Source organism: Quercus robur, chromosome 1 (genome assembly GCF_932294415.1).
Source record: "Quercus robur chromosome 1, dhQueRobu3.1, whole genome shotgun sequence".
Taxonomy (NCBI): Eukaryota; Viridiplantae; Streptophyta; class Magnoliopsida; order Fagales; family Fagaceae; genus Quercus; species Quercus robur.
In genome coordinates, this window is record NC_065534.1 from 47,209,845 (window position 1) to 47,223,293 (window position 13,449).

The 13,449-nt window shown below is 34.2% G+C and overlaps 1 protein-coding gene across 1 annotated transcript; it reads right to left on the minus strand.

The window, feature by feature from the left end:
• Window positions 1–4,812: 4,812 nt before the first annotated feature.
• On the minus strand, window positions 4,813–13,160 carry LOC126690629 (probable WRKY transcription factor 2). The gene is made up of 5 exons (XM_050385873.1): window positions 12,748–13,160; window positions 10,172–10,351; window positions 6,257–7,110; window positions 6,016–6,174; window positions 4,813–5,788 (listed from the first exon to the last, which is right to left on the minus strand). Exons 1-5 carry the CDS (start codon window positions 12,967–12,969, stop codon window positions 5,050–5,052), a joined length of 2,154 nt encoding a protein of 717 aa, XP_050241830.1. The 5' UTR covers window positions 12,970–13,160; the 3' UTR covers window positions 4,813–5,049.
• Between the last annotated feature and the right edge of the window lie 289 nt (window positions 13,161–13,449).

Here is a 13,449-nt window from a genome sequence, read left to right on the forward strand (position 1 = left end):
GGTTGAAACGGTACTCGGAACAAAATTTTTTAATCTCTTTTTCAGACTTTCTCATTCCGGTTTGGCTAGAAATGAAGCCAGAATGAGGTTTTTTGAATTTTTTTACTATTATTTTTTGGATTGCTCTTGCTTGGTTTGGGAGAAATGGTACTCGGATCAAATTTTTTTATTTTGTTTTATTTTATTTTTTATCTCTTTTTCAGCATGTCCTTGCCCGATTTGGCTTGAAATGTAGCTAGAATGACGTTTTTGAATTTTTGAATTTTTTTACTATTTTTTTGGTAATGCCCCAGCCTGGGTCATGTAAAAACAGTACTAGGAACGAAAATTTTCTCTCTCTCTTTTTGGCTTGTCCTGGCTCAAATTGTTTAGAAATGAAGCCAAAATGACACTTTTTTATTTATTTATTTTTTATTTTTTGAGATTTTTTACTATTTTTTTGGGAATGCTCTAGCCTGGGTTGGGGAGAAACAGTATTGGGAATGAAAATTTTTTATCTCTTTTTCGGCCTTTCCTAGCCTGGAAGTCCCGCTCTATTTTTGTGTTTTTAGGTTTTTTGGGTAAGATGCATATGCATGATCTAGGATGCACACGCAGGCTGAATTCATGCGTATGTAGACCTGTTCTAGCGTGCGTGATGCCATTACCAAGAAACCCTAAATTCTTGTTTGTTTGTTTTTTTTTTTTTTTTTGGCTTTCACATGTTTGTTCTGTGTAGCCTATTTTTCACATGTTTTAGGCCCCATAATTGCTTGTCCGCCTTTTAATATGTTTGTTTGGTATCATATGTTTAGATTAGGGTTTAGATTAAGGTTTTCTTAGTTTTAATGTCATTCATTCACATGCTCATGTATTGATGTCATAAGTGCTGTGTTGTTGAAAGGTAAGTAAAGGGTCATACATTAGCAAATGTCCATGCATTTGTGTTAGGGTTTTACTTTGATGATATGATGGAACATGCTTTGACGTTTGATTAGGATTTGTAATATGTTAATGCCTTGCTGCCATGTTTAAGTTGCTGCCTTGTTTTAGATGCATAATAGGATTTTCATATGTTAGATGAATGCTAGGGTTTCTTTTGTATTTGGCTCTCTTTTGTTTAAAGGTAGATAGGTATGTGTTTTGGGATAAATGATGTAATGATTGTATACTTAGATGTATGCTAGTGTGTGTGTGAGTATAGATACAAGTGTTAAACATGTTTTTAATAAGATTAGGATGTAAGACACAATGATGAGAGGCCAACCTTAGGGTTGAGCGATCTTGGGTGCCTAACACCTTCCCAAGAGCGTATCTAAACTTTAAACCCATACCCTGGTAGTAAGACCAAAGGTCTTTCCTTAAAATGACACTATATTCATGGTTCCTAGACCATAACTAGGGGGTGACTCTGACACTTTTTTCCCTTACGCCAATAGTGGTGACCCCACACCATCTACCATAATCAGACCAAATATTCCCCTGTCAGTTGCTAGAGCAGAGCATTAAATGCTCTTCTTCCTCACCAAGATTAAGTCACAACACCAGACCTTGACTAGTTCTCTAAAGTTTCATTAACTATCAACCAATTATTCTATTACTTACTAAAAATGTATTGTAATAAAATCTTGGACCAAAAGTATAAATACCCAAAAGAGGAACCTTTTCTAGCAAAACACCAGCAGTATGTTTAGCACTTGACACTTGGTTAAAAGTGATATCACTAGCCATTTAATGCTCAATCCCAGCAGTTAGTTGTTATACCAAAAACAACAAGATACCCTTAAAAGAGATATTACCATTTTCAGCCAAATCCATGAAATAAAATTTGAATATTCTCTCCAGCAGCCTGACATCATCCAACTGACCTCATCTACTTTAGCCCCAAGCAACAGCTATCTTATGACAACTGTGATAGCTTTTTCAGATTGTTGTGACAGCTTTTTTAAACAACTGGGACACTTGTTTCAGAACTGCTGGGACACTTGTTTCAGAACTGATGGGACAGCTCACCTAGCAGCCTTAACATTACAAAATTTCCTTATTTGGCTAAAAACCAAAACCAACTAAAGAAACCATCTTTTTCTTACAAAATCCTTTCCTTTTTTGCTGGTCTTTCCTCTAGCTGATATTACCCAAAACAGCAAAAATCCCTTAAAGTTGAACATACCATTTTTGGCCAAATCCTATGATGGATTTTCTAAAGATTTATTGCTGATTGTGACAGATTTTATCTGAGATTCTTTGCTAAGTTACCCCTTAAACTCAGCTATAAATAGAACCCCTCTTCAACACACTAATAGAGAAGAACTAACCTTTCATAACTTCTCTATTTTTTTTTTCTCTCTCTCTAATTATCTTCTTAGCTCTTTAATGAGGTTCTGAATTTTTGAGTTCTTAGTTTATGAATTAGAAACTAAGCTCTTCAGCCCTTAGCTCATAAATGCCCCTCATATCACTACTTATAAGCCCTTATCCACCTCCAGTAGAAAATCCCAGCAACATTGCTAAATACTCTATTACATCATTACTTATCTTATGCTCATTTTCTCACTCTCCATATTCATAAAATACATCTATCTTGTTACTCATATCTCTAAACATCTCTTTCTCCACTTCTCATATAAAATCCCATATCTTGGAAAGCAACAAAAGCTATCACTATAATCTTTCTAGCAGCTCTGATATCATTCATTTACCATCTAATATATCTCTCATACATCTTACAAATTATATCTCTTACAACTTTTCCATACATATTTCTCATATATATTACAAACTCATTTCTCACCAAATACCCATACTTATTACTCATACAAATTATAAATACTACATCCCACAAAGCATCTATATCTTCTATCATCTCCATACTTCTCAAGAGATATCAAACACTCATACTAAAACCCTTCTCCTAGAAGACAAAAATACTTCTTACAAAAGTCCTTCTCATGGAAGGCACAAACGTATCTTACAAAAGCCCTTCCCATGGAATGAAATACTATTCATAACTTCACAATATCTAAAAGAGCATTATCAAAGGGAAATTCATTTAAGTGCATGATAAAGGGGACAAACTTGACTAGCCTCTACATACAACTAGACATACTCTCTCTCCCTCTAGTTGCACCAATTTTTTCCCTTCAATCTTGAAGTTATCATGGCATACTACCTCCCCACTGTTGGAGTCATTCTATTAGAGTGCTATCAACTCACTGATGTTATACAGATGGAGCTACAAACCATACAAATATAAGTCACTATGTTTCCATATCTCTAAACCTACATTATTGAATACATGATTACTTTACGTTTAAATACATATTATTTTATTTCAACTACTATTACAACTATTAATCAAAGCTATTATATCAAACATATGTTATTTATTTATTCAACCATTATCATGATTCTTAGACTTTGGGCTTTACCCATTTTGTAGTCCTAAAAATATGCCAGAAGCCATTGGACTACTTGGCCCGATGTCGAGTTCTAGATGCAACTCCCTATACAAATCTGGGTCTAGCAAGGTCACCCTTCTAGTAGAAAACATGTGGTTGTGCACCAAAAAACGGCCCCCATAAATGAGTTTAAGCTCAACTTGTATAAAATTAAATGAACAATTCTCAACTTTTAATACTCAACTATTCGTTTTCAACTCTACTTTACTTCTCTCCTTTTCAATTTACTTGCTATTTTCAATTTACTTGCTACATGGGGGAAACAAAAGAGACAAATTAGCTAGCATCTTATTGGTTTGTTAGATGGTCAAGGCTAAAGGTGTTAAATGGTTGTCTCCCTCTTGGTAAATTTAGTAAACATGATTTACGATCTTATCAATTTCAGCCTCTTAGGTTCTTCAACGAACAAGATAGATAATCATCTATTCTTATGAGATGGCCTGACTTTGACAAGCTATTCAGCCTAAATAAATAAATGGTTTGACAAGTTTTGTGTGTATGAGAGAGAGAGAGAGAAACAAGCTGACATCTTATTGGTTTGTTAGATGGTCAAGGCTAAAGGTGTTAAATGGTTGTCCCCCTCCTGGTAAATGTAGTAAACATGATTTACCATCTTATCAATTTCAGCCTTTTAGGTACTTCAACGAACAAGACAGATAATCATCTATTCTTATGAGATGGCTTGACTCTGACAAGTTATTCAACCTAAATAAATAATTGGTTTGACAAGTTTTTTGTTTGAGAGAGAGAGAGAGAGAGAGAGAGAGAGAGAGAGAGAGAGAGAGAGAGAGAGAGAGAGAGAGAGCATAACAAATTCACACTCTAGAAACTATAAGTTTTCGCTTGTTAGGGTCATATTTTTATTTATTTGGCATATCCTTTGACAAAATACACTTTAATTGTATTTGAGTAGTTTTAAGTGGATTGAAGAATATCATGAAGCATTGAAGGCATGAAGACAACACAAAGAAACAAGTGTGAAAAGCTAAAAATTGGTGGCTCGACACCTGGCTCAATACCTAAATCTATCGAGAATTAGTGAACCTTGATACCTCTCAATGCCTCTTGATCTATCGAGTTTCGTCCAGATTTTCCAAATCTACTTTTCAGCCCATAATAATGTGGCTTTTCTAGGGTTTTATTCTCTAATCTACTAGATCATATAAAAACATTATTTTACCGCCGTCATCAAACATGGACACACATAGAAAATCTATAAACTTCTTATGAAGCTATTGCATTCTTATGTGCCACTGCACTCTAGATTAATTTGCGATTTGTTCATGACTCTACGATATTGCATATAATTTGACCTAATTAATCAACTTAAGTAATTGAATTAATTAACTGAGGTCAATCTATAACCCAACAATGATTATAAAATAAAGAACTATGAAGGACTATTACATATATTTTTGTATGCATTTTGTATAAGAATTTTTCATAATATGCGTTTATAATATATAGATATATATATACATATATATATATACATATATATGAAAAAAAAAAAAAAAAAAAAACAATGAATTGGCAATAAAACGTCACCACAAAAAGACAAGCAAGTTTCCCTTTGTTGTTGACTACTATAGAAGCAAAAAGAGAATAAAACTCAAGATGGAAAACTTCCCATGACCTGGTGATATAAAGATGATGAAGATGATGATGATGATGATAATGCATTTCCAGGATCAACAATGGGTAGGCAGGCATCATAAAGATCATCATCCTTTTTCTCCTGCTTAGGCCTAAGAATCCTTACATCATTTTCCTTCAGCTGCTGCCCTGAAAGGAAAGACTCGACTGAACCAATAGGTTTTCCATTTTTAAAATCAAAACCAGCCATCCCAGCTTGGGGAAGATTCAATGGCAGTGAAATTGGGAAGTTTGGGAGAACAGAGGCAATAGAACCAGCTTGATGGGTTACATTGCAATTGGAATTGAGTCCAAGAGACGCATAAGGCATGTTATTTTGTAAGGGTGAAAACTTCATTTGGTAAATGGAGGAAGCCCCAAATTTCATGTCATTATTGAAGTTTCCAAGAAAACTGGAGCTCAGATAGTCATTATTGAATTCAGGTTTTCTATCAAAATGAGGTGCAAGATCTTGAACTTGGGTTTCAGACTTTAGGACATTGGGGTGTCTGGGTAATGTAAGGGCAGGTTGAGCATTAGCAGCAGCAGGAGGTACATTACCACCGTTCGAGTTTATTTGACCACTGTTTCTGGCTGCAGGCACTTCATGGTTGTGTTTCCCCTCATAAGTTGTAATTACACATTTCAGATTGTGAGCAGCCCTTTCCACATGCTTCCGCACTGAACATCCAGCACTCGTGCATTTGTAATAGCTCCTGAGGAGAAAAGTATTACAACAAGAATTCAAAGCATATATTAACCAGAAGAAAAAGATGCTTGTCTTTGCCAACTTGGAGAATAAGCTTAAATACCCAAAATGCAAACCTCATTAAACAAGTAAAACACGGCATAAAGTCGTGTAACCTGAAGTCATAGACTACGCAACTCCCATTACTTTCTTTATTTCAAGTGGTAAACACACACAGCATTTGTATATCAATACCTAGGGTTTGGATTTCCTTTGACAACCTTTTGCCCATATTTTCGCCAGCGGTAACCATCATCAAGTATGTCCACATCACTCTCTATTTGGACAACGACTCTTGGTTCACGAACAGCCCTGGATGCCAAATTTGTTTCAATCAAGCAGCTATCTGTCTTCCTGCAATAAATAAATGGACTCCATGAACATATATGAAATTGCTGTGGCCTGTAAGTAATAGCAACTAAGCATAGAATAATACCTTCTTTTGGACTCAGACTCATCATCCTCAGCATGCTCTCCAAGTGAGATGCTTCCCTGGGTGGCTCCATCTTCATGATTATCATGACTGGCAATTGTGGAAGAAAGATCTGGAGTATCTGCTGATTCAAATACACCCACAGATCTTCCATGGGTAGTTGATATTGGGTCTGAAAGCTCAGATACAACAGACACTGAGGATGTCCCTTCCACTCCATCATTCCTCCAATCGGAACCAAGTTTAATATCCTTTGACCCTGATTGAATATTCCTCCAAATGGACCCACCTTCAACTTTACAGGTTCCACTTCCTTCGCCCATCATTGATGTTTCATCTATTGAAAATGCCGACCCAGGAAATACTCGGCGATTAGGCTGGGGTTTTGCATGATTATGAGTTCCCTTATAGATGATTTCTGTTATTTGTCCATCATAAGATCGTTCCACCTTTTTCTTCACCTGACAGTTTGGATGGGTACATTTATAGTAACTTCTAGGATATTCACTACCTTTTACTTGTTTCTGCCCATACTTTCTCCAATTATATACATCTTCTGATGTCCTTTCTGTTCCTGTTGAAGAGCATGGCCCTTTCTGGTCTCCTTCCACAAGATGATTTGTCCCAATAACCTCTCCATGAATAGGTTCTTTGGGTAGAGATTTTTGGTCACCAGCTACTTCAGAACGATGAATTTTCGAATTGGCATTCATAATCATGTTTTTGACCATTTTCATCTCAGTAGGCAAATCTGCAGCACAGTTCTTGGTGACATCTGCTTTTGGCAGCTCTGCTGGGAACTCAAAATCCATTGGTGTTTGCATTGAGACAAGAGCTTGATAGTCAACAGAAGCTCCCTGCACAATATTGCAATCGATAGAAACCTGATTAATTCAAACATATCACACATTGACATATCAGTTACTTAGAAAACTTAATTTATACAGAGCTGGTGTCAAGACAAGTGCCCTATTTTAGCATACATTGGTGCCAACACCAGGTATGGGCCACGATCAAGCATGTTTATGAACGTCAACATGGGATGGCCCACCCAGTGACCTTGTGGTTGGATGAAAGACTGATTGATGCTGAATGTTTTGATTTTATTTTTGCACTAAATGTAATCGATTATGGGAATATTTTCATATCTGATGTAATCGATTACAATTTTATTATTTTCTTTATTTGATAAACTCTAGAAGCCCTACTTAGACGCTCCTGAAAACACTATTGGGTATCTAGAATTTTCTTTTATTAAAAATCATTGGAAAATTTTCTCATTTCTTGGTGTTGATCTTAGGTAACTCTTGCTGTTGAAGACTAGGGTTCAGCCAGCTCTAGGGTTCAGCCTACGGTTGAAACAGTTTGTTCTGTTATTTCTTATCTTTTGCACATGTTCCTTTTGCAAACTTTGTGCTGCATCATATATGATTTAGAATAAATCTGCCAGAGCAGGTCTTTATGGAATAACCATAAAAAAGTGTTAATAAAAGTAAAAGTTGTGGAATATTGTTCCTAACATTAAAAATAAAAAATAAAAAAACTAAATATATTGATGTGCATGAAACTCTAATTGAATAAAAGGCAGATAGAAATGAAAGGCATTACAATATCAATGTACTATCCTATAAATCAACCCCGCGCGCCAGGGGGGGGGGGGGTGCGCGGGTGTGGGGGTGTAGATGAAAAGTTTTTATATAGTTCTTTTCATTTAAAGAAATGTTTTTATTGGTAAATTACACGTGCATCCGATGGAGCTTAAATCCATGACAATACCATCCATCCCATTATTGTGCCAGGACTAATTGTGATTTAAGCTAAAACCCAATGGCTTCTATAATTTAAAGAATAAAGCTAAGAAAAAAAATCACATGGAAAAAAAAAAGTGTTAAACATTGTTTACCAAGATAGAAACAACTTCTGAATTTCTAAATTTCCTTCAAACTCATAGTTTCCTTCAAAGTCAATATCATGTCAGTCACACCAGATGGTAAAAGCACATTACAAGCTTTGTGCTTCTTGCTCCTCTTAAATTCTCTCCAACACATGGAAAAGAAATCCATCATCTCTAGAAACCCAAAAGACATTCAGCAGATTACAAATGAGACAAGAAAGATTCCACTAAAGAAGAAGGAAAAAAACAAAAAAAGGGAAAAAACAAGAAAAAAGAAAAACCAGTGATACTTAAACAAGGTACCATATAGATCTCATAGCCAGGGATACAAAATTTACCAAATGATCTTCATGCATCTAGATAGAATGACCACATAAAGAAATCATTTCTTCCCTTCTATATCTTCCTTACTAGAGGCAAGAGGAAAAAAAGACTCTTGATTAGGCTACAAGTAGCAAAAGAAAAGCAAGTTTGAATGCCAAGGAAACCTTGAAATTACATTCAATTTTGATAAGAGGCCTAATTGCTTGCTCCTGGGCACGAGTATAAATTGCTTAGCCCATTAGAGGTGAATGCCCTGGGCATGATTCTGGCAAATGGAGTCAGTTGCTCGTAAGTTTTACAAGCTAGAGTCAAAAGTCCAATGGGCTATTTTGTAGAAAGGTTCCCTACATTATCAAAAAGAAAAATAGAGAGAGGCCTAATTGCCATTACTTTAGGCAAGCCTAGTTACTATGAAGTCTTATTTTATATTTCTTTGCATTAGCAAATTGCTTATTTAGTTTCTATTGGTTTTCTTTAATTTTAGCAGTTTGGTATTTGAAGCTTTTGTCATTTCAAAATTTTTCAGAAATGGGCTTTAATTTTGGCCTATGAATCTTATTTTAGCAAAATTTGGTGGTATCGGGCCTTTGTGTTAAGTAGTTTATCCCTTAGAGCATATTTTGTACACATAAGCAAAATAGACCCGGAATAAAAATGGGTACTACTAGAAATCAATATTACTGAGAATAACAAAGTTATTTCTATTCATCTATACAGTTACAACAATGGAAGATAACTCAAAATCAGTACCTTGTGTAGCTTATAGTATTCATATATAATTTCTCTTTCAGATTTTTCAACCAATCAACATGACTTCAGAGGGTGTCTTTTCATAGAACTGAAGCAATTTCATGAAAACTCACTTCAGATATGAAACTTTTGAGCATTTAGAGAAAATTTCGCTATTCCCAACAAGATGACTTGGTAAGAATTCACTTTTCCAAAACATGCCCAATTCATTCCACCCGCAACAATTCAATTAATTCTCTAGCTGATAAAACATTGACATTCCTTCTTCTAGAACCAACATTTTTTTGTCATTTGATGCACAATAATTTATATATGTCGATTATGAATCAGCACCCCTAAGATTGATAAACTTGTTGGACCTTATTAATAGGGCTGATCATCCAACCGATGAGATGATAAAGCAAATCAGCCCAAGGTTTGGGCAGTTTCACTCATCGGAATAGGTCCCAACACTTACAGAATTTTGAAGTGGACCTTATTAATAGGGCTGATCATCCAACTGATGAGATGATAAAGCAAATCAGCCCAAGGCTTGGGCAGTTTCACTCATTGGAATAGGTCCCAACACTTACAGAATTTTGAAGTTCTGATTGGGAATCGAGTTTAAAATCCGTGAAATCCAATCAGGCTGAATTAAATATCACATGGTTGCTTTTGATTTTTCCCCCAAGATGGCCTTTGGATACGTCTTCATCACTTCCCCCACCCCCCCGCGGGAAAAGAAAAAGTCATCTGATCATCTTTATATTTTTCAAGCAATGAGAGTACAGTGAAACAACATAATCCAAATGTGGATTTTCAAAAATTACATTCGATAGAAAGTTATTAAGTGGTGTAACTTGAACCCAACACCACATGTCTGTATATATGTCAACCATTTCCAATCTAACAGCAGGACTACATAATCTATGACAACAAACATATAATATAAACAAAAGTAGACAGTTTACCTGCTCTTGAAAGCTAGAAAAGCGTGAAGGAAAATTAGGATCCCCATAAGGCATGAATTTAAAGGAGGAACCAACGTCACTGCACCTACCACCATCTTCAGCAGTCAACGAGCTCAGCATTGAACTATCATGGTTGAGAGGAACCAATGGAAAAGTTCCAGTGGTAGGAGATGGCAGCACCTAAAAGAATATATCATTCAGAAAACATATATTGAAATAAGATAGGTTGACATAAGAACAAAAATAGCCAAGAAAAGATTTAAATTTGCGAGGGAAAAGAACTTATCAGCATTTGTAACCACAAACATGGACATTATTCATATTTTCCTTCTGCCTAACGCCTCTTTTTTTTTTTGGCTTCTAACCATCATGCCAACTCGATCGGTACTCAAAATATTCACTCTAAAAAATTTGGTCTCTCATTTTGAGAAGAGTAATAACATCAAAACAGCTAACAAAATGTTGACTGACTTATGAAGACCAGTGAAGACCTTCTGCAATGTTCATCACCAACCAACAGTATTACAACAATCCACGCAACCAATATGAAACTCATGCTTTGTAGGTGAGGCATAAAATGTTTTTCCCGTAAATAGAGGCATAAATCACTTTATGCCAGAATGATCCAAATTTTACAGTCAACCAGAAAATATTTTCAGGATGACCCACATACAATTCCATACTTTCAACCTCAAAAAAATCAACAGGAAAACTCTCAAAACAACCAAAAATTCACAACTGAACCATCAAAATAACGGCAACGCACAAAGAGCACAGCCCCACTTCTGTCTCCCATTAGAAAATAAAATTGAAAAAAAAATAAAGAAAAATAAAAACCTACATCCACAAATACAATAAAAAATCACAAGAAATGAAGAAAACCCTCAAAGCAAACAACATTCAAAATTGAACCATCAAAATAACCACAAATTAATAACTCTATATATGAAGAGAAAAATTATTAAATAAAAGCTTGCATTCATATACAATTCCACACTTTTAGCCACAAATAAAATAAAATAAAATCACAAGAAGACCCTCAAAACAACCGAATTCACAATTAAACCATAAAATAAACACAAGTTAATGGCTTAATATATTAAAAAAATAAAAGAAAAAGTTGCACCCACATAGAATTCTACACTTCCAGCCTCAAATCAAAACCAATAATTAAAAATAAAATCATACAAGAAACCTGGAAAACAATCAAAATTCAAAACTAAACCACAATTTAATAACACAATACATTTGAAATAAATCGTAAAATAAATCAAGTCAAAACTTGCAACCACATACATTTCCATAATTCCACCTTGCAAAACAAAACAAAGAACTTTCACAAACAAAACCCTCAAAACAATATATATATATATATATATATATATATATATATTGTGGTGATTTTATTTTTTGATGTTTTATTTGTGTGTGTGTGTGTATATATATATATATATATATATATATATATATAAGGTTTGAATTTAAGTTACACCTGGTATAACTCTAAGTAATATTATATCACTCAATATTTTTTAATTGGATGTAAATTTTGACAAATCCACTGTTAGATTACATTATCTTTGTATATGAGACACTTGCAAAATTTTAAGGTGTAGCCATGTCATCAATCAATTGTTTAAATTTAAGTTTTTGTAGTTTAAAATAATGCATAAAAAATGAATTTACGGATTGAATGGTAAATAACATCCAATTGATATAAAAATTGACATGAATGTTAAGTACATATAGAACATGTACCATGTTCCCCCCAGTGTTCCTAGACTTTTTTTTAATACAATTTCGTTATTTATCAAAAAAAAAAAAAAAAAATAGAACAGTGGGATTTTCAAAATATGAATTTTATAACAAATTATTGGATGGTGTAACATTACTTAGAGTTACACCAGGTTTAACTTGAACCCAACCCTCTCTCTCTCTCTCTCTCTCTCTCTCTCTCTCTCTCTCTCTCTCTCTCTCTCTCTCTCTCTCTCTCTCTCTCTCTCTCTCTCTATATATATATATATATATATATATATATAGTTGAACATAATATAAACAAATCAACACTTGAACCCACCCACATACATTTCCATACTTCCACCCTCAAATTATAACATAATAATAATAATAATAATAATAATAATAATAATAATCACCCGGAAAAACAACCCATACTTTACAACTAAACCATCAAAATCAACAATAATTAATAACCAAAATATATTGAATTGTGTGTGTCTATATATATATATCCAAATTTCACAAGAAAAAGTATCCAAAAAAAAAAAAGAACTAATTAATTTTTTTTAAAAAAAAAAACAGAAAACAACCAAAATTCCACAACTGAACCATCTAAAGCAGCATAAATAAAAGTGTGAAAACAAATATACATTAATGAGTTAAAATAAAATAAAATAAAAACCCAGAAAACAATCAAAATTTCACAGCTAAACCAGACCCCACAAATTAATAACCAAACTACATTTAAAAATAATAAATAATAAAGAACTTGCAGAGTGAAAAAAGAGATAGAAAGATGAATTAAAAAATAATAATAATAAGGAAAGGAAAGAAACCTGGGTGTTTGGGAGCATGATAGGGGAGTCAAGCAACGCGGCTGGGCTAATCCCAGGTGGAATAGTGAGCCTGGGTGAGCGAGCAGCTGGCGAAGAAGAAGCCAACGGAGTAGCAGTCCGAAAAAGCGCAGTTTTGTTGAGACTCTGCGCATTGAATCCACACTTTGCTGCCCTCCTTTCCGCAATGCTTTTACTCCCACTTTTGCATTCCTCTTCCTCCATATAAAAACCTCACTCACTGAAACTCACTCATTCACTCAGTGATTCAATTTGAATTGGTTTTGGATTCCTGGGTTGTTGTTTGAAGAGAGGGTTTGGCATGGAAATCAAATGAGAGTGCTTTGTGAGAGACAGAGAAAGATGAGCTAATAAGGCCTTAAAAGACACTTCATGACACTACTTTATTTTCTTTCCTTAAAAATGAGAAGACAGAGTTTTGAAGAGAGGTTTTTTTTTTTTTTTTTTTTTTTTTTTTTTTTTTTTTTTTTTAATTAATTTATATTTTAAAAAAATAACTCCAAACAGAATTCGATTGTGTGCTATTCCCGTGATAACTGATAAAATTATGCACGTGTACTTTTAGTGACCTATTTCATAAGTTAATTAGCTTGTTTTTTTATGAAATGTCACATAGTAGACTGAACAAGATTCTTCATTCTTTTGAGTTTAAATCCATTTAATTTTTTTTTTTTTTTTTTTGAA